Source organism: Atractosteus spatula, chromosome 2 (assembly GCF_055471065.1).
Source record: "Atractosteus spatula isolate fAtrSpa1 chromosome 2, fAtrSpa1.hap1, whole genome shotgun sequence".
NCBI lineage: Eukaryota > Metazoa > Chordata > Actinopteri > Semionotiformes > Lepisosteidae > Atractosteus > Atractosteus spatula.
This window is the reverse complement of record NC_142707.1, coordinates 66,876,267-66,900,453: the sequence shown is the minus strand read 5'-3', so window position 1 is coordinate 66,900,453 and position 24,187 is coordinate 66,876,267. Positions and strand designations below refer to the sequence as shown.

The 24,187-nt window shown below is 38.6% G+C and overlaps 1 protein-coding gene and 1 long non-coding RNA gene across 2 annotated transcripts in view; both read right to left on the bottom strand.

Moving 5' to 3' along the window:
- The window catches only part of LOC148840103 (uncharacterized), a 39,806-nt gene extending 39,290 nt beyond the window's left edge, over nt 1-516 (bottom strand). The window contains exon 1 of the long non-coding RNA XR_016093894.1: nt 444-516. This is a non-coding gene — a long non-coding RNA (uncharacterized LOC148840103). The remainder of the gene's footprint in view (nt 1-443) is intronic.
- Nucleotides 517-3,780: 3,264 nt separating this feature from the next.
- Nucleotides 3,781-6,495, bottom strand: foxa2 (forkhead box A2). The gene is made up of 2 exons (XM_088937290.1): nt 6,162-6,495; nt 3,781-5,357 (listed from the first exon to the last, which is right to left on the bottom strand). Exons 1-2 carry the CDS (start codon nt 6,228-6,230, stop codon nt 4,185-4,187), a joined length of 1,242 nt encoding a protein of 413 aa, XP_088793416.1. The 5' UTR covers nt 6,231-6,495; the 3' UTR covers nt 3,781-4,184.
- Nucleotides 6,496-24,187: the final 17,692 nt, after the last annotated feature.

Genomic DNA, 24,187 nt, shown 5'->3' with positions numbered 1-24,187 from the left:
ATAGCGATGCACGAAAGTAAGAAGACACGCGACTACCTGTTAAATATTATTAAATATATATATATGTGCATGAACGCGCGCGTGTGTGAGAGTGCTTGTATGTCCGCAATGTATTTTGAAAAGAAAAAAAAAACACCGTGCGCACTTAGGGTAAGTGAGTTATCCTGATAACATCGAGACTATCAATCACCTGTTATTGTTAACTGACCCTTAACTATAAGGTAAAGGAAGAAAACCCGACCTGCCGTACTGAACTGGCATATGGGTTTGGGTTTCTCAACGGTAACCCCAAAATACGTTATATTGCTTTGAAATATTGGTACATTTTTTTTTCTCAATCCGAACTCGGAGCTATATTTAAAATAAACACGTTGATGTAGGTGATTGTCTCCGTTCTTTAACACTCCATCTTGGCATAAAGTGAAATATATATATATGCCTACCTGGTGAATTTGTTCGCTCAGCTGCACAAACGACCGGAGCCCAGTTTTAAAACGTCTCAGACAAGCCTACTGCAAAGGGCTCGAAGCATCCCAGCATTTATTTGAGCTCAAACTCTCCCACTGTTGACTTTAGCACAAAGCAAAGATTTCACTGCCCCGCTAGTTTAAAAAAATGATTATTTTACCGAGATATCGATCAGTGTTATAAAAATTCAGCTTAGCATTATGGCTAAAATGAAGAGAAACGAAATTTAATATCTGTGCAAATTTACTGAACTATGACGTCTTTCTGTTCAAAGTTTGCTCTGTTGGAATTTGGTATTACATGTATATATATATATTCATTGTTTACAAACTTTGTTTATTCACGGATCGCGGGTGTTTAAAGACCGATCTGTGGAATGGAGTCGGAAAATACATGTACAGTGGAAATAAAGGGACTAGGAGCGACGCGGTGAGAGAAGTTGAAGTCCGGAATGTGGGAAGGTAGCCATGGGCGAGACACCCAAAGGCAGGGGAAAAAAAACCGATCGGTTTCTCCCAGTGATCAGAATGACATCCCCGGTTTTGATTTATTCGGGGAGAACTACATCTTATCTGTTAGGATCAGTGGAGTGGGAGACACTAAGTAGTTTAAAAGTACCCCCCTGACAATGGCTGTGTGATACAGAACATAACAGGTTAGAGCATCACATTCAGCCTCCATTGTTGCCAAAGCCGCCCCATTCTCCATCTCCCCGGGAGGCTTTTATGTGATAATGAAACAAATTTCATGCTTGGATCGCAACGTGTGTGTCCTCCCGGAGGAGAGAAACAGAGAGAGAGAGGGCGAGATTTCGACCCGGGGACTGCATTCTCGGGACAATGTCGAATTTAAGGAGGATTTGAATGTTGTTATGTAGGTGCGAGTTCAGGCTATCTGGTGGTATACTGTGCGTGGGAAACCCGAGATACTGCACGGGAATAATACCGGGTTTTTTTCTAAATAACATAGTAACGGTGTTTCTTAAATACGAATGCGTTTAATAACATTCTCCTCTGGACGCCTCCGGGTTTTCTTTTGAGTTTTCAAGCTTTGAGATTAGAAAGTTCCCCCCCATAAAAAAATAAAATACATTTGACATTTAAACCTTGAAATTAGGCTGCTGTTGTGAAGAAATAGTGACGTCTAAAAAATTGGACTAGTAAGGATCTAGTGTATTAAAATGTGTCACACAGAAAAAAACGATAATAGGAACCTTTCTTTAAGTGCGCCAAGGCTCCTATTATCTTGTTCCAGAAATTAAAGCAGTAATTGCAAATAAAACCACAGCCCCCTTTATTCTATATTTTTATTACTGCGCTTCTAAGAAGTAATAATTGATTTTTAATCATTTCAATGAAAACTTTTAACAAACTTTTTTGTTCATTCCTTTTCGCTTCGTTACAGTAATAGCGCCAAGTGAAGAACTATACTATTAAAGTCATCCTTTGTGACCGATTCCACTATTTCAGGTTTATATCGAATCCTCACAATTATCATCATCAGTGGTTTCATGATTTTAGGAGTCTTGTACTGGTGAATAAATCCCGAATAGCGAATTGAGCTAGAATGCTACTCTTAACTTTTTAACGTACAGCTAAGTTAAAATATATTTAATCAAAAGAAAAAAAAGTTTTGCATTTGCAATGACATCTGGCTTAATTAAATTGATATCATTCGTCTGCTAACAAGCGACCGGGTGCTGTCATCCGCAATCTGACGACGACTGAGCGCACCCCGTTTGTGTCCATGAATTCATTGGGCACTGTAATCGTTCTTAATCATTTTTTTTAATGTTTGTTTGGAAGTGCTCACACATATGTTAATAGAATGTTAATCTAGATTTTCTGAGGACTTGCTAGACTTAAGTCATCACTGCCCCAACACTAGTAATCATGAAGTGTATCAGGAAAAACATATGGACGATAAAACCAAGTATTCATCGAGAACACTTCTTCTGTGGATGTTTTGTCATTTAGCTGCTTGCTTTAAAAGGTACAGCGAAAAGCGAGACGCACTTAATAAACCATTGTTGCTCAGTACACTGCACCATTTCATGGCATTTAGATTTCGCCACTAAAACGAAACTATATACAGCATCGCTGCGTAGTAAGTGCTTTAAGCTGGCCTTTAGTTTTGCTTACAACGATTGTTCCAGGTGGTTTGAACTAATCAGCTGTTGGTGAGGATGTCGTTTTTATTTGTTTGACTGTAGTGGTTTAAATCTCTTTTTCTCACCTATTCCCACATCTGCTGTAGTTCACTGATGATCTTAACTCTTCTTCCTTTTCACAGCTTTGGCTAAATGCCCTGCTGGGCATTTCTTGTGCTTCAAATTTCAGTTCTGCAACTCACCGCGGCACATATCTTCACCCAAAGCTACAAACACACACTGAAATATTTCACGAACTGTGAATATGATCACGCAGGTGAACCATAGCAAGTGAGTCAATGAAAAGAGTAAATAGAGGACTTCGTTGTGTGTGTGAAATTGCACACTTTAAAACATCAACGACGCCGACAGGCCTGGCCAAATGTTTTTTTCTGGCGCCAAGCAGACTGAAATATTTACCCTGTCATCTTAAAAACACGTACACCTCCTTATATTAAGAATATTATAACATATTTGGCATATTTAGTTTATTCGATTTTATATTTGATTCGTGACTTTTTATAAGGTCATATAAACACTCGTTTTACCCGTTTATCTACGTTAAATTGTAGGATCTAACCTTTCATTGCAAATATTTCACGTTATTTGGGGAGAAATGCGGAAGGTGTAATGGGTGTACTTTTCAAAATTTCAAAAAGGCAAAAATCAGAATAAGTCACAAAGCGGTTTTTAAAATCTGTTGGGAGTTTCTAATTGCATATTGTTCCGAAATGATATACAATATGTCACTATTAAGATCGTTGAACGCGATAGGCCATTTAGTTACTTTAAATTAGACTTGAAAATAATTCTGCGATCTGATTCTTAGTTTTGCCTCTTATGAAATTCGGACTGGTCAACATTTTACAGTGAACCTTTAGGGTGTTTCCGTAAAGGTAAAATAGTTGGTTTTAATTAATAAATGTCCTAACTCTTAAATGAAGTGTACCACAACGTAACACCGTTTGGTATTGAAAGAGCGAAAACTAAAACTGTTTTAAAACAAATGATTTTTACCATCGTAGCTAAAAAATACATTATGTTGTTTCATGTTGACTTTATCAAGCCATACTGATGTGTTTCAATGCTGAAATAGTTTCTATATAATTTGTTCGTAATTACATGAAACATAATTTTACAGAAAATAAGACCAGACGATCATGTTCCCAAAACGTCCAAGTAACACTTTAATATATTCTGCCCTTGTTGTCAACTACAAGAATACACATTTACAAGCCATAAATAAGAAATACACAAACGATAAATTATTCGTCTGAAGCACTTCACTCTCCCAAATTTGCATTTTAAATTCAGTATTTACTGTGCCATAATTTGTAACATTGTTGTTTTGTTTTTTGTTCCGTTTCAAAAGCTGCGGTGGGAGCTTGAAAACAAACAAACAAGTTTTGTCATATATTAACACCCCTTTTACAAAAAAAATACTAAACAAACTTGACATCTAGTAATCATTGGGAAACATCAAAAAATATTTTGGAATGCGTGTGCACAAACTATTATTTTACAAAATGTACAAATTGCTGGAAAAGGTCCATGTGTTGCAGAAAACTTAGGAAGAGTTCATGATCGGTCTAGAATACACACCTTGATAGTAAGACGTGTCAGTGGATATTGGCGAGGTCTCCAAGCCCGCCTTGCTGGTCATCGAGCCCATGGGTAAGGCTCCTGTCATGGGAGACCCATACCCAGAGTAATGCATTACCTGCTCATAAGTCTTTAGGTCCATTTTGTGATGCTGCTGCTCCGACGACATTAAATTGTTAATGGAGAAAGGGTGGTTGAAGGAATAGTGATGCTCCGGCTTCAGGTGCGCCTCATGCGCTAGGACGGAGTGGTGTTGCGACAGCAGATGCTGCGCCTGAGATGTCGGGGACGTAGCGTGTTCGGGGCTCAAAGCCTGGCTGGACTTCATGTCCGACAGCGACCTTTTTGGCTCGGTGGAGGAGGACGCGTTGGAATGGGGAGAGTCGTTGCCGTTGCAGCTCTCCGAGCTGCTGTTAGATCCGCCTTCGGAGGTCTTCCTGCCGGAGTCCTTGGAGAGTTTTTTATCGCACTTGAAGCGCTTCTGTCTCCTCAGGTAGCAGCCGTTCTCGAACATGTTCCCGGAGTCCGGGTGCAGGGTCCAGAAGGAGCCCTTCCCCGGTTTGTCGGGCGACCGAGGCACTTTCAGGAAACAGTCGTTGAAGGACAAGGAGTGGCGGATTGAGTTCTGCCAGCGCTGCTGGTTTTGACGGTAAAAAGGGAAGAGGTCCATGATCCACTGGTAGATCTCGCTAAGCGTGAGCATCTTGTTAGGCGACTGCTGGATGGCCATGGTAATGAGGGAGATGTACGAATAGGGCGGTTTGGCGTGCGTGTAGCTCCTCCGGTACGTTTTCGGGTCCCTCGATCTGTTGATGTTGGACTGTCCGTACATGGGGCTCATTGCGTTCATGTTGGGGTAGGACGTCAAGGCGTTCATGGACGGCGGCTGCGCGGTCATCGGGCTCATGCTGGGGCTGAGAGCCGCGCTCATGCCCGCCATCCCGGGACCCATGCCGTTCATGGAGCCGGCCCCGGCTGGCATGCCCGTCATAGAGGGGCTCATGCCCGTGTTCACGTACGACATGTTCATGGAGCTCGGCGTCATGGTGGCCGCCGTGCTCATGCCCGACATGCTCATGTACGTGTTCATGGTGTTCATCCCCAGTCCGGTGTTCATGTTGCCAACGGATGTGTAACACTGTGGGAGCAGAAAAAAAGACACACAAAAAAGTTAAGATTTCGAATCACTGGCGGCTGTGTCAAAGGCGCTTAAAACAAACTTGGCATCACAGTTAAGTTTTTGTTTGTTTATGAAAACAAAACTTTAAAAAAACAAAACCAAAAAATGGTGACCCGCTACCGATCATTGATTTGACAAAACGACTTCAATAAATGTTGTTCCTCATCCAAGCGTTGTCTTCGTTCGAGCAGAAAAAACCCAACTCAAATCTGACATGAAACGTATTTAATATTTTCAGGATAATCAAACAAATGTGCTTTCAGCGGCTAATATAAAATTTATAAAGAAGTCCCAAGAGCTAAACTGATTTCTCAAAGATTCCTTTCACGATTTCTCCTTAGAACGATCACAGGACGTGAAAATATCAAATTGTACGAAAAACAATACAGAAAGTGTAACAGAAACTGAAAAAGAAACATTGAATGCATATTCATTGAGTAGTGAATGCAACTCGACAGCACTATATAGCAATTACATGTGTATTTTCCACTACAGAATGAAAGAAAGCGATCCTTAAAAAACAAATTATCCATGACTTGTATGTAAGCAGATGAAGTCAGAATTCCAGAAAAAAAAAAGTTTCTTCTTGCATGCCAAGCCCAACTTTGTTAGGATAGCGCAGCTCGGAGATCGGGGAGGATTTGGAGACGCCTCAAGTCAATATTTGATCACAAAGTTAATATTATCTCAGGGCTAATATTGAGTTGTATAAAATGGGATCGGCTTTAGGCGAAAAAAAATATATATATATAAGCTACCAACCTCGGGCTCGCCGTAATAGGTGCTCCAGTCTGAATGCTCGTGTCCTTCCATTTTAACTGCACCCAGCATTGTGGAAGCAGCGAATCCACCCGGTCAACAGCTTCTCTGGAGAAGGTTTTTTTTTAAAAAAAAAAAGTTCTCTAGAACAAGACTTCGGACCAACGGTAACCCAGATCGCTGGTCTGCTTTCTACTCGGGGACTCGAGCATGTGTAGATTTCAGACAGTGGTGCCCAGAGGCGCTGAATAGCGTCTGATGATGACAGGAGCTGAAATGACGTTGGTGTCTGGCTGTAAACGCTGTGATATAGCTCTGTGCGCCAGGCGAAATCTCCAATCCCTACTTCTGCGTTGCCCTATTTGAATAATCAGCTCACACCTAGGCGTGAGACTCCCCGGCTTGGCCGCCTATTGTACACCTGCGCTAACTAAAAAGAACAAACCCATTTGAAAAGATTCATTATAACCTAATCTGATTGTTTTCCAGGAGAAAAGAGTTGAGTTTAAACTGTTGTTATAAGAAGGCTTTTTATCATGCACTTTTTTTTTCACCAGACGGAATAAAGAATGCAGAGAATTGCCTTCTTTTTGACCTTTTTTTTTGTTTATTGCCAGGAGTGTGGTCTATATTCCCTGTTAGAATCGTCAGAAACAAGACTAGATGTTCACTTCTGCTGTAAAGAATCGAATTTTATTCCATAACATGAGGTCAAATACGAGTAACTTTTCCTTTTTTTGTTTTATTTGACTTGAATTTGTTATCGCTTACAATACTGGCTAATAAAACATTTTTAAACAATGCTTTTTAATCAAACGCATGGTAATCTCAATAAAACGTGTACGGATATCTCATTTCTTCCAGTGTCAGCTTTCCCAATAGACGATTTACAAGTGATTTTATAAGTATTAAACCACAGTTAATAAATCCTAATATGAGTCGTAGAAATGTGTTAACATTCATCCACTCATTTCAGCCCTTTTGTCCTTCTAAGGTCATCGTCATCGGATGATATTTTTTGTACTAATTCGTTTAATAACTATTTTAGACCGAATTCAGACCTTTAACTGTACAATCAATTCATCATTTGCCTGTTCGGTATCATTTTTTTTAGCTTGGCTAGTTTTGGCCTAGAGAAAACCGAAAATCTGTTTTTGAAAAACACTATTTGCAAGGTTTGTATGCCCATGACATTTCGCAACTAAGTAAACTAAAAACGCAAAACGAATTACACAAAGCACAACGTGGACCTTGTTTTAGTTTCTCTGAAGTAACAAAAGGAAACATGAAATAGGGTTTATGAGTGACCTGTCACCAAAAGCAAGCGGAGACAATTCCCCGGTGGACCAAATTTAAATTTGAGCAATATTGGAAGTTATTTATATCAAAATTATATTTCAGTTACATTTTCACAGAGAAATCCAGTTTTATGTTCTCAGTTACAGGAGCAGTATTTGAATTTAGACTCATCTTGCACGCTGCCGCGTCGCAGATCACGAGTCATCATTTTATTGATTCTGGAGAACCCGCAGGCTGTTTGATATATTAAACAAAGTAAAGTTTATTTAATGTGTTTGACCATCAGAGATTTAACAGATCTCTTCAGCGATGGCTGATAAAGCAGGCTTCAGAAAACACTAACATTCTTTCAAGTGAAATTAATCGTGCTATTTCATTGCTAATATATTTACTTATTACACACACCAAACGGGAGAATTCTGCATGGACGCAGTTCCTGGAGTACCGTAAAAAATCGCTGAGCGTGGATATTACTATACTTATGGTCTTTGAATGTATTTGTAATTTCATATAGAATCAACCCGATATCTAGCCGCGTTTCACTATGGGTATTGATAATAAACGAGTTCTTTGAGGGTGATAATGATTTTGTATGTAAAGATTCAAAGAATCCCTGAAAGAATTCAGGATTTGAGATTCGTCAACAAAAATAATTTCTACAGTAAATTACACGATTCCTTTTAAATCAAGAATAGAGGTATTTTTTTTCATTTCGATGGGAACCGTATTGAGCCTTGAACCCCAGTACACATATCTTCATACATATTCCATTAGCTTCTCGTTCTAATTTGTCGTTAGAAAACACCGACCGTTCTAAGTAAAAAGAGGTTTTCAAATCTTATTTATGAATGATACTCTTGATAATTTGAAGAAAACCAATCTGGGATTAATTCATTTGAGAGCGCCCTCTTTTGGAAATAATACAGAACACAAATGCCTTTATGCACAGGTGGAAACACTGTATTTGTGAACTCGCTGCCCCAGACATCAACACGGAAATAACGAAACAAATCCGTATTTACAAATGATTCATTACCGTTTTTAGTACTGCAGTCCTGGAGTCCTGTGATCTACTTCTTCTCTAGTTTGTAATGCAGAAATTCACCTCTTGCGTGATTTTCAACCTTTTCAAGGTAAGCATGCAATTGTGCTGTAGGTATTTGTTTCAGAAATACTCTTATTTCACGACAGCGGCATGTGTAAAAAAAACAACTTGTTCTCTTCGCTCAGAGTTCGCCTAGAGCGCCAGCCTGTTTTTACAGGACTCTTTTTGAGGGTCTCCCCAACAATGTCTACCATGGGAATCTAAGACCACCACCCCTCACCCTGCTCTGAACTGCTCCTCAATTCACTGTATAGATTCTGGGGATTAAGATGCAGGTAACAGTAGTGAAAAGGGGCTGTGCGATTAAGGAGTCTGGTGAAGTGGGAGCAATCCCTGCTGTAGATTTCTTCTGTCACACAGATGGCACAGTGTTGTGACCTTTAGCACGTCTGCCTCACAGCTCCTGGGTCCCAGGCGGGACTTTGCGTGTGGAATCTGCATGTTCTCTTCCTGTTCAGGTGGATTTATTCGGGAGTTCTCCGGTTTCCTCCGCCTGTCTAAAGCCATATTTTTCTGCCATCTCTTAATTGTCTCCTGTATCAAACTGTGTGCCCACTGCCTGCCAAGCTAGGTTCTCGCTTATCATGACCCTGTGTGGGACTAAGTTGTTACCGAAATGGATGGATTATTATTACATATCACATTGGCCAGCCCTTCGTCCCATCTGTCCCACTTGTATTGAATTCTGCTGCAAATAACTTTTATTCTACCAAGTCTTCCGTATCCTCCACATCTTCCATAATACCACTGTGTGAGCTAGTGAGAGGTGGCTTTGTGCGAGAGCCACATGTTAATTGGAAAAACCTGGAGAACGAGGCACAGCTATTCTGCCTGAGTAATTGGAACTCAGTGGGAGTGAAATTCCACGTGAGGGAAAGGAGCTGCCAGTATAGGCTCTGTTTGGGATTAACCACACCTCTCGGCTAATTAAAAGGTCTCTAAAACCAGCTAGGAGATAAAGGGCTTTTAGACGTTGTCTGCTCTGCGGTCTGGAAGAAGTGAGACTCAGAGCTCTGGAGGCAAATAACAAAGTTGTGTATAATTGACATGTAAAGTATAAAACAAAATGCCTTAGTGTATGGTGAGTAAAGAATTCCTGAAACAGTATGGAAGACAGTCTCCCAGGTCTTCAGTTCTGTACTCTGGTCCCGTTGCAAACACATGCAATCATCACTTGCAGGTGTAAATGCAAGTCACAGAACTGTTCAGTGTGCAGGTGTCACGCTCCCCTAACGACTGTTGGAGGACTGGATGCCTTGTTTACTAGGCAGTGTTCCGGTTCTGGCTTTTGTCAGAAGGGGATAATAGAGATGTGTGAAACTGACCCACCTGTCGAGTGCCTTCATAGTTATATGTAGATGTCCCAAACATGTCCCATCACTGATGTTACAATCAGTAGTGTAGTGTTTCAGAGGTGGCCTGATGGTTTTTCTGTAATATCAGAAGCAGTTAGCAACAGTTCTTGGAATAGTCCATCTTGAAGTACACCTGGTATTTTATTCCACTCATAACTGGGTCATCATGGTATCCCCCTGCGTGGGATAGAGTCTTTCCATTTTTGAAATTGTGGATGCTGAATGTGTTTTCTTAGATACTTCAGTTCTCTGGGAAAGACAATACAGGAGGGATTAGACAGCATTTAGGGCTGGGCAGATCTAGAAAGAATACATGCGATTCTAGTCATCATTAGTACTACTAGTGGCCCAAACAGTTTAATAAATTCAGACACATATACGGATGAAAAATAATTTATAAAATCACAGATATAACCAGATCCCTCTGAAAAAAAAATGACTATAATGAACTACAAGCACAGGTTATGCAATGGATGGTAAATCAATAATAAAGGTTTATTCTGTGTTACAGTAGTAAAAGAAGGGTGAGGTAAAGTGTTTCAGGAACAATGATGAAATGATAGATTATAGAGAAAGGCTGAAGGAACTGAACCTTTTTAGTCCCTGCCAGAGAACTTCAAAGGCTCTGACAAAATCAACCCACTAGACTTCTGCAGAATCAAAAGTGAAACATGAATCAAAGAATAGAAGTGGAAACTACAAAAATAATACAATGAAATGCATTTAACCCTGAGAAGGGTGGCACTTTTTACATAGAGCATTATGGGAGTCTTAAAAAAGCTAACCAACAATGCCACTGAAGACGATAACCCGGCTTTTTCAAGAAACGACTGAACAATATGATCAAATAGCTGCTGGCAGCCAAATGAGCTAGATGGGTCAAACGGACTCCTGTTTGCAATATATCTAGCATAGTATATATTGCATTCTGAGTTGTGGACCACACAACAAAAAGATTTTGTTACCTTTGAAAGTGATTACATTAAAGTGACCAGAATATTTTTGGATTGTAGAGGAACATCACGTACAAATAGGAAAAAGGAACTGAAACTCTCCAGTCTGAAGCAAAACTGATAAAAAGTCAGGAACGGTAATGATAAGAATAGCCCAAAGATAAAAAAAAACATATAGAGTAACAAGTGGAAATTAAGAGGAGAAATGGGGAGGATTTAATATGGGAGACACTGATTGGTCAGTCAGTTTGTTAAAGTGAATATTTTGAAATCCTGCAAGAAGTAGTTTATACTGGGTGAAATTTTGGGATTAATTATCTACTAGTAATCATAAAGTCGTAAAGTCTAACAAATGGAATTTGTAAACCTTCTTATGTTCTCATGCTTTTAATTGTTGGATTAATAATCATGATATGGCAGATCAATAACTGTCATAATATAATACCAAAACAATCTCTTATCAATGCAGATGTAAATGTATAGTAATGACAGACAAAATCTTTGACATCTCTCTATGACCGAACCATAAGCCAAACTGTTTCAAAAACACAGGCCAGAGATTTTAAAAAAATACATTAATCTCATGAACAGAATCTAATGGGAAAATGAGGTTTTGTGATTCTGCACGCTTGTGGCTTTTATTTTTGTTGACAAATACCATTCTGCTTGCAGACGCGTGTGTAAGTCTGAATGTGTGTTTTACTGGATTCCTGAGAACTGGATTCCTATTTCTTTCAGGAATCCCTGAGCTCTGAAAAGTTCCCCAGCTCAGTGTCATTGATCGGCACAGCAATTTCCAGGACAGTGTGTTGAAACACGTTGTGGGGCTTGGAAATGATGGGAAAGTGTTTGTTTACGTCAATAACTAAAGCACTTATGCATGGCTGGGGAAGCAAACAACGTACAGTACAGTTAGACTGAGTGTGAAAAGGCGGTGGGATTAAAACACCTCAGTTGTGTACATTTAACATCAGGATTCAGGTCTTCCTGTAAGCACTGTTCCATTCACGGCAGATGACTGACACAGGCGTCATACCGCTAACTGGGGTCTGAAAGCTGGTTGGCTAAAGCCGTGCTGTGTGTGTTGTGTGGAGAGCAGTACGTTTCTGTTTGATTTCCTGTTCTTGTCGTGTTATGCAATGCTCTGTTTTTTTTTCGGTACAGCGTGACCCATGACTATCTGGCATTCTGGGCTGTTTGTGCACAGATGGGCAAGTTAGTGAAAGGGAGCTGCTACAAGTAGGACAAGGTGTGACGAATAAATGTGAAGCTTTAACCCCCTTTACTGTTCAGGGATTTGCCTCCAAAACATCTTGTTTGAAACAATTTTTTTTTAAATTGCATTAAAAAAAATCAAAAACATTTTTACAAGCAGACATTACACTGTAAACCCAAATTCAGTTAAGTTCCAGATGAAACCTTTTCTGTTGAACTTCTAAAGATCCCTATATTGTTTTTTTTTTAAATGTCCAGTTAAAATAGTTCTTTTCTTCTTTATCACAGACTTCTCTAAATCAAATTGTTAGTCGGCATTTGTGTGGAAGATAACTACAGATGTTATCTTCCATGCAATCTTTAGGTATGCTATAAACTTTTGAAACCATTTTAGAAATGTTTTATATAAACTCTCTACTTCAAGAAGACTTGAACTATTCATTTTTTTTACTTTTTACTTGTCAGTGTGGAGCTAATCTGTGCTCATTCATTTGCAGCCATTTGCAGTTTTTGTGTCTGTCCAACCATAAATCTCTAAGTCACATTTGATATCGTTTTAGATATCAGTCAAAAGATCATTGTCTTCATGGAGGGAAGACATTTTGGAACAAAAGTCCACTTTAAATTAGAGACTTCTAAAGGCATTCAAATTGCCTATATTGCAAATGTAATAATAACGACAGCTTATGATCTCTTTTATCTGTAGCTCACGTAGAAGATAGCTAAATACAAATAATGTGAAACCAAAGCAGCACTGACAAAGAAGGACATTTTGTGCAAGATGCTCTGAAAAATACCAATAGTGTATTTTTTCCATTTATTTTGGATAAACATTTTCTTTGCTACTAATAATGCCTTCTACTGGGATCCACTTTATACTTGTGTATCTATAAAATATATAAGATCATAAGAAAGATTATAAGCGAGAAGAGGTCAAGCTCTCCATTTAGTACTTGTGTTTGCTAGAAGATGAATAATCTGAGGATCTCATCAACCATTTTATGAAGACAGCACATCAACTTCACTGTGGCTTCTTCCTATAAACCTTTGAAAGAAAAAGTTGTTTTTTTCTCCCATTTTTAATTTCTCAGGAACGTTCCTTTAGTTTCAACTTGTGTTCTTCTGTTCGTGTCTGACTGTGGATTCTGAAGAAATCCAGTGCCTTCAGCCTTGACAAACCCCTTGACGATTTTGATCATTTGAATCAGGTCTTGTTATAGTCTTCTTTCTCTGTGTAAGACTGAAAATTGTCTGTCAGTGAAGGTATTCCTTTATTTCCAGGAATGTATCTGGCTGTTTTTCTCTGGACTGGTTCCAGAACAGAAAAACTATTTTTTGTAACAAGGTGGCCAAAACTGTACACAATATTCTAAATAATAATGTACTATATATATAACATGCTATTTCTTGATTTTAATTATACATATTGAATATACTGGGTAAACCTAAAATAATTATTATTCATGTAAATGTGTTATAACATTTTGTTTCCTTTTTATTACTTCCCCGCATAGTAGAAGGTGATGTGTCAACATAAAGACCTGTTTTTTTTTCTCACAGATAGCTTCTTTAAGTTCAGTTTTCCCCCTCTTACACCTATACAGTAGTTTGTTTCTGCTACCTTAAGATAAGATCAGATCACTTTATCAGGCATATACAATTTCTTGCATTAGGAATTTGTTTTTTCGCATACCCTAGCTTGCTCTCCAGGAGACACACAGAGAGGGAGAGAGAAGCTGGGGTTAAGGGCCAGCCTTGCTCAGGGGCCCAACAGAGTAGCATTCCTCTGCCAGCCACAGGATTTGAACAGATCCTTAGCCACAGTACCACTGATCTGCCCTAAACATTCAACTCTCTTCCACCTCTCTGTAATAAATGTCATCAGGGGTTTGTTCAGTCTTGAGTCTTTTTGAATTTTGTTGACCACGTCTACTGTATATTGTAGGCTAATCCTCTCATTTGGTACTAGGCGTGAACCTGACTAGGTTAGCAACTGTACCCAAAACTCGATCAGGGTTGCAAACTCAGTTCCTTTGTGTCTTTTGGTTTTTGTTCCAGGCTGAGTAGAAAAGTTTGAAAATGAACCTATTTTCTAAATTAAACATTCTCAGTATTTTGTAAAGTGCTTGGCACTAGATTACACAATACATTTTATTCATTTCAATTACAATGACCTGTAAATCACTGCAGAGTTGTGTTAGAAGTGTTACAATTATTCAGCTAATCAAATCACTCCAAGTATGGAACTTGAAACTTGATTGGAACAAAAAATAGATCATACCAGGCCTATAATGGTCCATGCTGATTGCCGTGGTATTCCAGTAATAAAATTTCCCCAATCCTAAGACTTAACCCCTTATCTCCATGCTCAGGTATCTGACCAACGGCCATCAGCTGACCAGTTCTCATTTCAAAAGCACACATTTCCCTTGAACGTCGACTGCCTGCAATTTAAGAATGAATCTTTCACGATAACCCTTAGCAAATCTTGATGTCCAAAAAATCTTAATATTCCGTTTCCTATTTTGTGGCAGATCTCATTACTGCTGATGCTGGGACAAAGACTTTTAACAAAATAAACAAACTGCTGTTTCTCCATCCATGTTGACTGTTCCCTGGATTTGTTTGGCTATATAGATGATCCTCTAATTAAGTTCTAATTGTTACTTCCAGACCCTTACACATAAAGATCATTCAGGTTTATTAATCTATTATAAATTGGTATGGTTCCACAGTTACCTGTTTTTTTTTTTAAGTTGAAGGGTATTCACCCCTGTCTTCATTGACTTTCAATTTTCGTTAACTAAGAATAACATCTCTCCTTTCCTTAGGAAAACCTGGTGGAATGCCACCAGACACTGAAGATTTGTTTGTCATCAGTGGTTCTATATCCATAACACACCTGACTCTTCTGTCCTTATACACAGCAGAGGCTGCACAGCCTCAGGTGGTCAGTTTCTTCCTTGGTAAACACCTGAATGAAACCTTTAAAACTGCTGCTGCTGTTAAGTCTGAAATCCAGCCAATGAAAACGTATTCCTTTTCAGATTTTGCGGCACAAAAATAAAACTTGCAAAGACCTATTGCACTCCTCCATCTAAAATAAATATAGCCTGTTGTTAGCAAATACAAATCCATTGGCCCCACTCCTTTCTACCACTGGGGACAAAATCCACATGACCTCAGGCCTTCAACACTGCTTGTTGACTTCTCACACCTCTGAGTCAAACAGGGGTCTTGCATCAACTGATAATTCGCAGCACAATGAAAACCACAAGTCATTATCAATCATTACAGAAAGAATGCATATTAAATGGCATTTTATTGTAGAAATACCTACACATACCCATTCCATCTATAACAATGCTCTAACACTCACAATATTAACTATTCCATTTGTTCCATTCATCAGGCCTTTGGTAAATGTATGGATTCTGCAAGGTCCTTTAGGTTCTTATTTGAAGAACAGTTGTATATTTTCTCAGTGACTTTTGGGTTTTTTTCTTCGTTTGTATGGTGATTTGTATTCTACCTAATTATTCTCACCAACACATCCATATAATGATTGAATATCAAATTGTACTCTGCTGAAATAAGACCACAGACTTGCACAAGGATTGCAAGTTGTATCACAAGCGAGACGTTAAATATAAGACAATAGCAGACCACACTACCTCAAACAAACCTGTTTGTTAAAACAGTACCCTTATCTAGACTGACAATAAGGCCTTCCAAATGAATAGAACTGTTTTGGTTGTTTCATTTAATTATGGTGCCACCACAAACGTCTTGTATGAATTCAGATTACTTTCGCCAACTTAGCAGCCATAACACTCTGCAACTAACAACTGGCAGCCTCACTGAAGCTCAGCAGGTGTGAGCCTGGTCAGTACCTGGATGGGAGACCCCCTGGGAAAAACTAAGGTTGCTGCTGGAAGAGGTGTTAGTGGGGCCAGCAGGGGGCGCTCACCCTGCGGTCCATGTGGGTCCTAATGCCCCAGTATAGTGACGGGGACACTATACTGTAAACAGGCGCTGTCCTTCGGATGATACGTAAAACCGAGGTCCTGACCCTCTGTGGTCATTAAAAATCCCAGGGCGTTTCTCGAAAAGAGTAGGGGTGTTACCCCGGTGTCCTGGCCAAATTTCCCATTGGCCCTTACCAATCATGGCCTCCTAATAATCCCCATCCATGAACCGGCTTCATCACTCTGCTCTACTCCCCACTGAGAGCTGATGTGTGGGGAGCGTACTGATGCACTATGGCTGCCGTCGCATCATCCAGGTGGGGGCTGCACAGGATCTCCATTACCTGTAAAGCGCTTTGAGTGGAGTGTCCAGAAAAGCGCTATATAAGTGTTCGCCCTTCTCATGGTGTGCAGAGCTTTTGTAATCATTGCTTAAAAAACAGTACCTGTTACAGATAAAGGGAATTTTATTTTGCCATTTCCACTTGTGTAGCGTAACATAGGATACTGTTGGTGCTCATGCTGTACTCATCATGTCCATATACTTGATAATTTATCATATTTCTATCCATCTATTTTCAATGAATGCTTCACCAATAAAGGGTTGGGGTGAGATGGAACTGCGTTATGTTATGTAATTTTCCAGGCTTATTGGTTTGGAGGGACATATTCCCCATCACTATAAGAACAAATCATAAAACACAAGGTTTATGAGACGGCAGGTTACAATGAATTATATTTCTTAATGCTGAAGAAACAAATGTTTTACAAATTTTAATACTACTACTATGCCATTATAACAGGTCTGTTTCCATCTTTAAGAAAATTCAATTCTTTTTCTCTTTTGCGCAGGTTTTTGAAGAATTCAGCATTGCCAAGAAACGTCTCTTATTTTTTGTTTTCAAATGTGTTCATAGGAATCTGTTACAATTAATTGGATTGTCTTTCCTCAGCGGTGAGGCCATCTTACAGAATCACTTCAGTCTTTTTTATTCCAAAAAAATGCCGGGGCAATAGGTTAAGCCTGTAATTTGTCAAAGTAAAATTAATAGCAAAAGTCCCTTTCTTCAGGAATCTATGGAAAATGTTTGCTGCCAACTGCCTGTGGTGACAGTAAACATTCCTGAGCTGGGTTGAAGTTTGGTCTTGCCATTATCCACCACAGCTGTGACAACTTCTGTTGGGTGCAGGTTTGTGGCCTGCCACAGTGTGTTTACCTGGAAATGAATCTGAAAAGCACTGTGACTGGGAAAGCACACACTACAGTTAAATAAAACTACGCTGCCGTTGCAAAGTGAAAGAAGAGTACGGTTATTACGCTGGAACACCGACCTGGGCACAAACACTGCATAAATGGTTAAGAATTTCAACAAATACGTATCTTTGATATTTAAAAGATTTTGCTGGAAAGAAATTCAATGTCTTATATGTTTTATGTGCTTGACACAAACAGTGCTGTAACCAAGGCCGTGCTATTCTACCTCAATACTTCTCATGCAAACGCGTTCCGCTCATTGACCTTAGATACTGTCAAGGTGGCAATATCATGACAAAAGGCAATGAATGGAAAAGCAAAGAGGATTTTAAAGACATGAGACACAACTGTAGCGAGAAATTAAACTGAACTGTAGAAAAGGATGGGATTCCAGGCTCTTTGAATGAATTTAAGAAACCTTCCACTTGCATTCCTTTGATATTTTAAGCAGTGTTATGAGACAACAATCAGCTAAATTTATGTGTTAAATGTCGGATAAGGTATAAAAAACATGGAATAAAATACATTTTAGACAGAACATGGAATAAAACCTTGCCATTAAGCTTAATCATAATATAGAATCATCAACAGCTGAGACATTATAAAAGATTTCTTCTTATCCCTACTTATTACGTATGCTAACTTACTGTCCTGCCTGTGTACAACTTTGTAAGATCTGTAGACAATGTTAAGGCTCACATTCTCCTTTTCATAATTTGTTACCCACTGAACAGCAAAAGAAAAGAAATGTGAGAACACCTGACAAGACATACAGTATGCTTATACACAGGAGTTGTCATCACAACACAACAATTCCTCACCACACGTAAAGAGAGCAGTGTTCTGGCATTCCTACATGTTGCTAGCTATTTACAAGAAACACTCATACTCAGTCCAGACTTAGTCACCAATATGACCGACTAGGATTACTAACACAATGTGGCTTTTCAGAGAGCTCAGTGCTACAGGTATCCAGAGCAGATCTCCCTACAAAGGTGATATCATGACAGAACATCACTGCTGTTTGCAGGCTCGGTGTCTCAGATGGTGATGACAGAGCACATTCCTTAATGCCAGCTTTAGGAGTTGCCTTGTTGTTGGCAATCTCACTGCAGGGTGTCGTGTTCACAACATTTTGCGAATTGTGATGCACCTGTTACTACAGTACAACCAATGCCAGTCCCTTAATCTTTCAGCTTTAATTATGCTCATCCCCTTTGTAGCCCTCCTATCAGTTGTGAGTCACTGTCATGCCATATGCCATTCTTTCCCACCACTAAATGACATAGCTCATCTGGCATCTGTATCCCTGTGATCCATGTGCAACTTTTCCCCGAGGCAAGGGACACTTCAAATCACAACATGGCATGAACACATTCGACTTTCAAACATCTTTGTCATAAACATTTTAAATAATACCATAGCTAAAATGTACACATTTCTATTCTCACTTGACATCTGTTTTGTACCTGGGGTTGTGTTTCTAAAGTTTGTCATTGTATCGCTGCCTTATACAGTATCTCACTAGTAATGAGATATTCTATATTTTATCTGGCAATATATTCCATGATATTATTGCCACCACATAGTATACCTAGTGTGCTATGCTAAATGCTAAATGATATTTGATAGAATATTATCCCTACACCTCCATAGCTTGCCCATAGTTTCCACTTCAGATCTCTAGTTTGTGTACCACTATTGGCTCTGAAGGAGTCCAGTTACGTGTTTTTGTGTTGTTACATTTCCTTTGCTGTTTCTGTAATATTTGCCAATCCTTTAATACTGATTTACTGAATCTGCTTTGGTGTCATCTGTGAACTTTACTGATTGACTAAATATTCCAAAATCAAGATAATTGATATAACGCAGAAAGAGAGAAGGTCCTGCTACAGGTCCCTGTGGAACTCCACTAATTACAGAAACTAATAATTAGTTTCCTTAGTATCATTTCCATAACCTTACTTCTGTAAAATGGTAACAGACAAAAGAATTAGTGATCAGTGGTTAATTAGTTCAGTTTTGCTAACCTTTTCTAAATTGGGTATAACTCCAGTAATATTCCAGTCCATGGGCCTTTCCCCTTGTACAAATGACAAAATAAGATTTCTTAACTTTCTATGAATAACATCATGAATAACATCACAATCGGAAGTGCACAGTAGGCCTGCATATTGGTTCATTGCAGGTTCTTATATATTTTTTTATATTTGATAATCTCTTCCTTAAACACCTGATAAACCCCCAAGTGAAATATCCATTCAAATCCATTCCCCTTTCATCTTCTAGAAGTTTTCACATTTTATTTTCAACAAAGGTTATTTAAGCCTTTATTGTGAAAGCACATTTCTACACTTTCCATGGCTGTTCCACAGCTGGGCAGAGATGAGGTGTACTTTTGTAACGCACTGCATCACTTTTGTAATTCAGACATAGCAAAAAGTGCTTTACTTCATAAGTTGCCAAATGTAATAAGTAATGTCATTGCTCTAGCCTTTTGGACATTTGCTGCTGGATTACTGGTTTAAATTTAGCTAGGAAAATTTGGGATTTCACCATGCTCTGTATAAAATAACCATAGGAAGCTCTACAGAGCTTCATACAGATTTTCCTCCGTAAATCTCTTCAGTCTGTAGTAATACTACAAGACCCTGAAGACTTAGCTAACTCCAGCTGACAAGATTTCTATGCAATATTACTACCTTTGAAATGCCTAGAAATGCATGGATACATTGCATTTGTTTCTTTTTTATCTTAATAATGGTATTTTAAACTTATTTTTAAGTACAGATTAAATATAACTAACTTCAGTACTCAGTTATTAGAAAGCTAGGTAACACTTTTGATGGTTTTATTAATTTTGCATGACTTCCTCTTGAAGTATGCATGAATCTCTAATGAATGCTTTGGAAAAAAACATAGCCTCCAGCCACATTTAAGAACGAAAAGGTTGTTTGCTATCCCAATGTCAAAGTTCATTTAAAATTCGTATGCAATTTCATTTAATTTTATTTTTAAAACAGTTATTTCATATCATATTTATATATTTATTCTTTAATTGTACTATTTTTTTTTATCAACAGAAATTACTAAATCCCTGACCAGTGTTGTGCATTTTCAGAAACTGGGCATATTTTGTTCATTCTTCGAGTTTATTAATGGTACAGTAATATTTTAAGGCTGCAGTAACTGTAGATGGTCTTTTTTTCCTGTTAGAATATTAATTATTTTTTCATTATACAATAATTAAGAGATAACTTTGTAATGAAAAAACAAAGCAAACATAAATGAAAAAACACGTGGCTGTTTGGCATTGTTTTCTGGCGGTGTGTTTAATTTTAACTTGCTTCTCACATTTCTGTAATTTAAACTACATCCCCTAGACCTTTACTTTTCTATTGTTTTGACATGCCCAGCTAAAAAGCCAGGAAGTACAATGGTTCGCATGAATGTGCAATTTATTTAAATGACAGCTATCACCAGTGGAGTGTAAACTTTCTAATTGGTATTAATTAATTTGGCAGTGTTGAAAATCATCTTTAAAACAGGCCAAACTAAAACCATCCCTCTCAATTTTCTTTCACAGTATAATGACTGATTTGTTAACTCTCTTTAGAGAGTTGAAAAGACTGAAGGGGTAGCTGTTGACGATTAGTTTTGAAGTTTAGTTTGGCTGATAAATAACTGGTCTTCACCATTTTCCCGTTTTTACTTTTAATTAATTAAAACTGCTTAAGGTATCCTCTGTTGCACTGGTATTCTTATGCTCAGCTATTCTAGATTACATTTTTTTTTAATTCCTATATTGCAAGAGCACGGTTTTATAACTATTTTATAGGACACACAGAAGTTCTTTGTTTCTTTTACCTTGAATATATTTTTTTTTTGCCAAGAAGCATTGCCAAGAAAAAAGAAAGAAAAGCAGAATAATGCTATTGTTTAGTTATGTTGAATGAGAGTAGTATTCAGTCACAGAGTTATTTAATCATTAGAATCAAATTTATTGGCAGGTTTACTGCTTACAACAAGCGTCAAATGCCAGCCATTATAAACTCATAAACCAGGTTCACTTTCACTCAAATCAATTTAAAGAAATTGTAATCTGAAGTTGGCCTACACTTCCACCAGCATGTGGAAATTTATGTGTCTCAATTCTACATCTGTCAAGGGCTTTGTGCCATTTCCTTTTCCATTATAGTGAGATCTGCTGCCATCTTATTTGTATTCTACTCTGATGGAAGATTGCAAGTCTCAACCGTCTGTGGGATTATCACTGACACTGAAACTGGTGACCAAAGTGATCTTCAGATGCATTGCCAGTCCTTTCATTGTGTCAGCTGACGGGGGCCTTGAGATTTTCTCCCTTTAGAGAGTGGAATTGGATTTCTAAGATTTGGAGCTATTTTCTCCTGTTGTGAAAGTGTACAAAGGGGGAAAAAAAAGGAAGCGAAGGGATTTTCATAACTCTTCAGGAACCTCTTCCTTCCTGTGTCCTTCTGAAGTCAATCCATATGCAGATCTGCAATTTGTAGTGTTTATTGAAAAACAGCGTGGGGTCCCGGCCAAATTAGCGAGCTCAATATTAGCTACGTATCACTTGGGGATCAGTGACAAAGCTCCCTACCAGCACAACAACATAAGTGTCCAATCTGTGTTTGCTTAACGAAGAACTCCCTGAGCCCAGTCTTGGGGAGCCTATAAATTTTGTCCTTAAAGACCCTGACAGCTAACAGGCTAACTGTTACATGGCCGAGTGACATAGCCACTCAGCACATTAGCACCTCATCAGCTCCCTGGGGTTTCAGACAAACATTGCCTTCCCTCACATAAAACACAATGGGCTTCTGGCGATAAACAGCCACTCCACAGGGAGCCCCCGAAACTTCCTGCTCAATTCTCCAGAGCAGCTGCCCGGTCTTCCTCAGGCCTTCCTAACCCCCAGTTGGCAAGACGTGTGCACTTCAGGTGAGCAAATACTGCCACTTGTTTTAAAGTTCAATGACTTCTTTACACAGTTGTGTATTCCTCAGCCCCCAGGAAGTACATGTGGCCGGTGCTGTGATGCCACCATGCACTGCGAATTTGCAAGTCACAGCCGGATCCGGCCCATTAGACACACATATTTTCCTTTCATTCACAAGATCAGGTTTTTGAGAAACATCTGCCTTGGGCAGCATTTCATGTACGGATCTGGCGGTCACTGTCTGAAGAAAGCCAAGGCTGAAGTATAGTTTTTTTAACATGTACATGTTGTAAAAAAATACATACGGGGCATAATGTTATAAACAGGCTATTTATTGTCTTGACCTAGAACTGGATGTTTTTTTGGCTATAATACGGAATAAGATGTTTTGTATTGATAGTAATATGTTTTTACTATCTGAATTGGTTATACTGTACTGTAATTGAAAGGGGTGTGTGATGTTTTTACTTTAATTGCCTACAAATGTTGTGTTAATTGTCCCTGATGTGGAAAGACTGCAAGTCATCCATGACTCTTTGAATTTGAAGTTGAAAATGGAAGTGTTATACAGATATTGGTATGATGGAGACATAAATAACAAAAAGCTACTGCTCGGGTCCTTGGTGCCGGGGAAGAAATTCTTCGTCTCTGGGAGGCAAGTGTAAGAAACATGAAAGCAAGGTTGGTCTCTCCACCATCGCCTAAAATAATCAGAAGCAATGTACTTTATTAAAGTAGTAATTGAATATAATGGTGGCTTAAAGAGCCAATACATGACTCGTGATCGGGAACACAGAGTACGTGTCAAATGCATGACAGCGTGGAGCAAGCAAAGCTATTGACAATCTGAAACAGAGAGGTAATTAAGTTCCATGTGCTCCTTTTATGCTGGGTTGGTTTCACAGGATCCCTGGTCCATCTGGGGGTAGAGTGGGCTTTGAGGAAGGGGGAAAGGTATGTTTGTGCAGGGGAGGTGGTTGTGGGTTTTCAAAACGAATCTGATCACGAAAAACTTTAAACCCACACCTGTATACTAAAAATAACTTTAAGGAAAATAGCTTTAAAAATGCCATGTTTTGCAGAAGATAAAAGCCTCATGATATCAAAAACACTGGTGTCGCTTTCAATTGTGCAAAAGGATCCTGGAGTCTCCCTACCATCTCAACTGCCTTCAGTATTTACTTAATAGAGTTGAAAATTAACGCCAGCAAAGTTCTGCCAAACAAAACCACTTCCTGCTCAGCAGACTTTATCAAGGATTGGTAAACAGTGAAAGATCTCAAGGCTGATTTAATCCACCCCTAGTCATTAATGTTCACCTTATCTTTGTGTTGAAAAAGCATAGGCTTTCTTCCTAAATCTCCTAAATTATTGTATTATGTCTCAATAGGTTCACAATTAGTTAATATATATACAAGACAAATATGTGGTGCAAGTGAATACTACACTTTAAGATTTGTCTCTTTTCAGCCTCAAAGACTCGTATTTGCATTTTCATCATCACGGACGAACGGTTAACATCTGAATTACACTCAAGATCTATTAATAAGGTTAATAAAACCTGTAATGATGTCATTGATTTAATAATAATAATCCCACATTTTTAGTTTACTCTAATGTTATATAGAGTAATCTCCCACTGTGTTATTGTTTCTGCATTTTATTATTTGAAATGATAGTTTCCTAACAAATATATTAACATTACAACTAGGAAACTAAAACCATCAAATTACCTAACAGGTGAGACTGGCCCCAATTGTAACTTTTTTATCTCCTTAAATTTGATAAAATACAGTCTAAAGAAAAAGCCCTTATAATTAGATACTAAAGGGTTCACCTGTGTGCAGTGTATTGATTCAAACAAACCAGTGAACTCTTTTTTTGATAAGCAATGCATATCCAAAACCACACTCTTA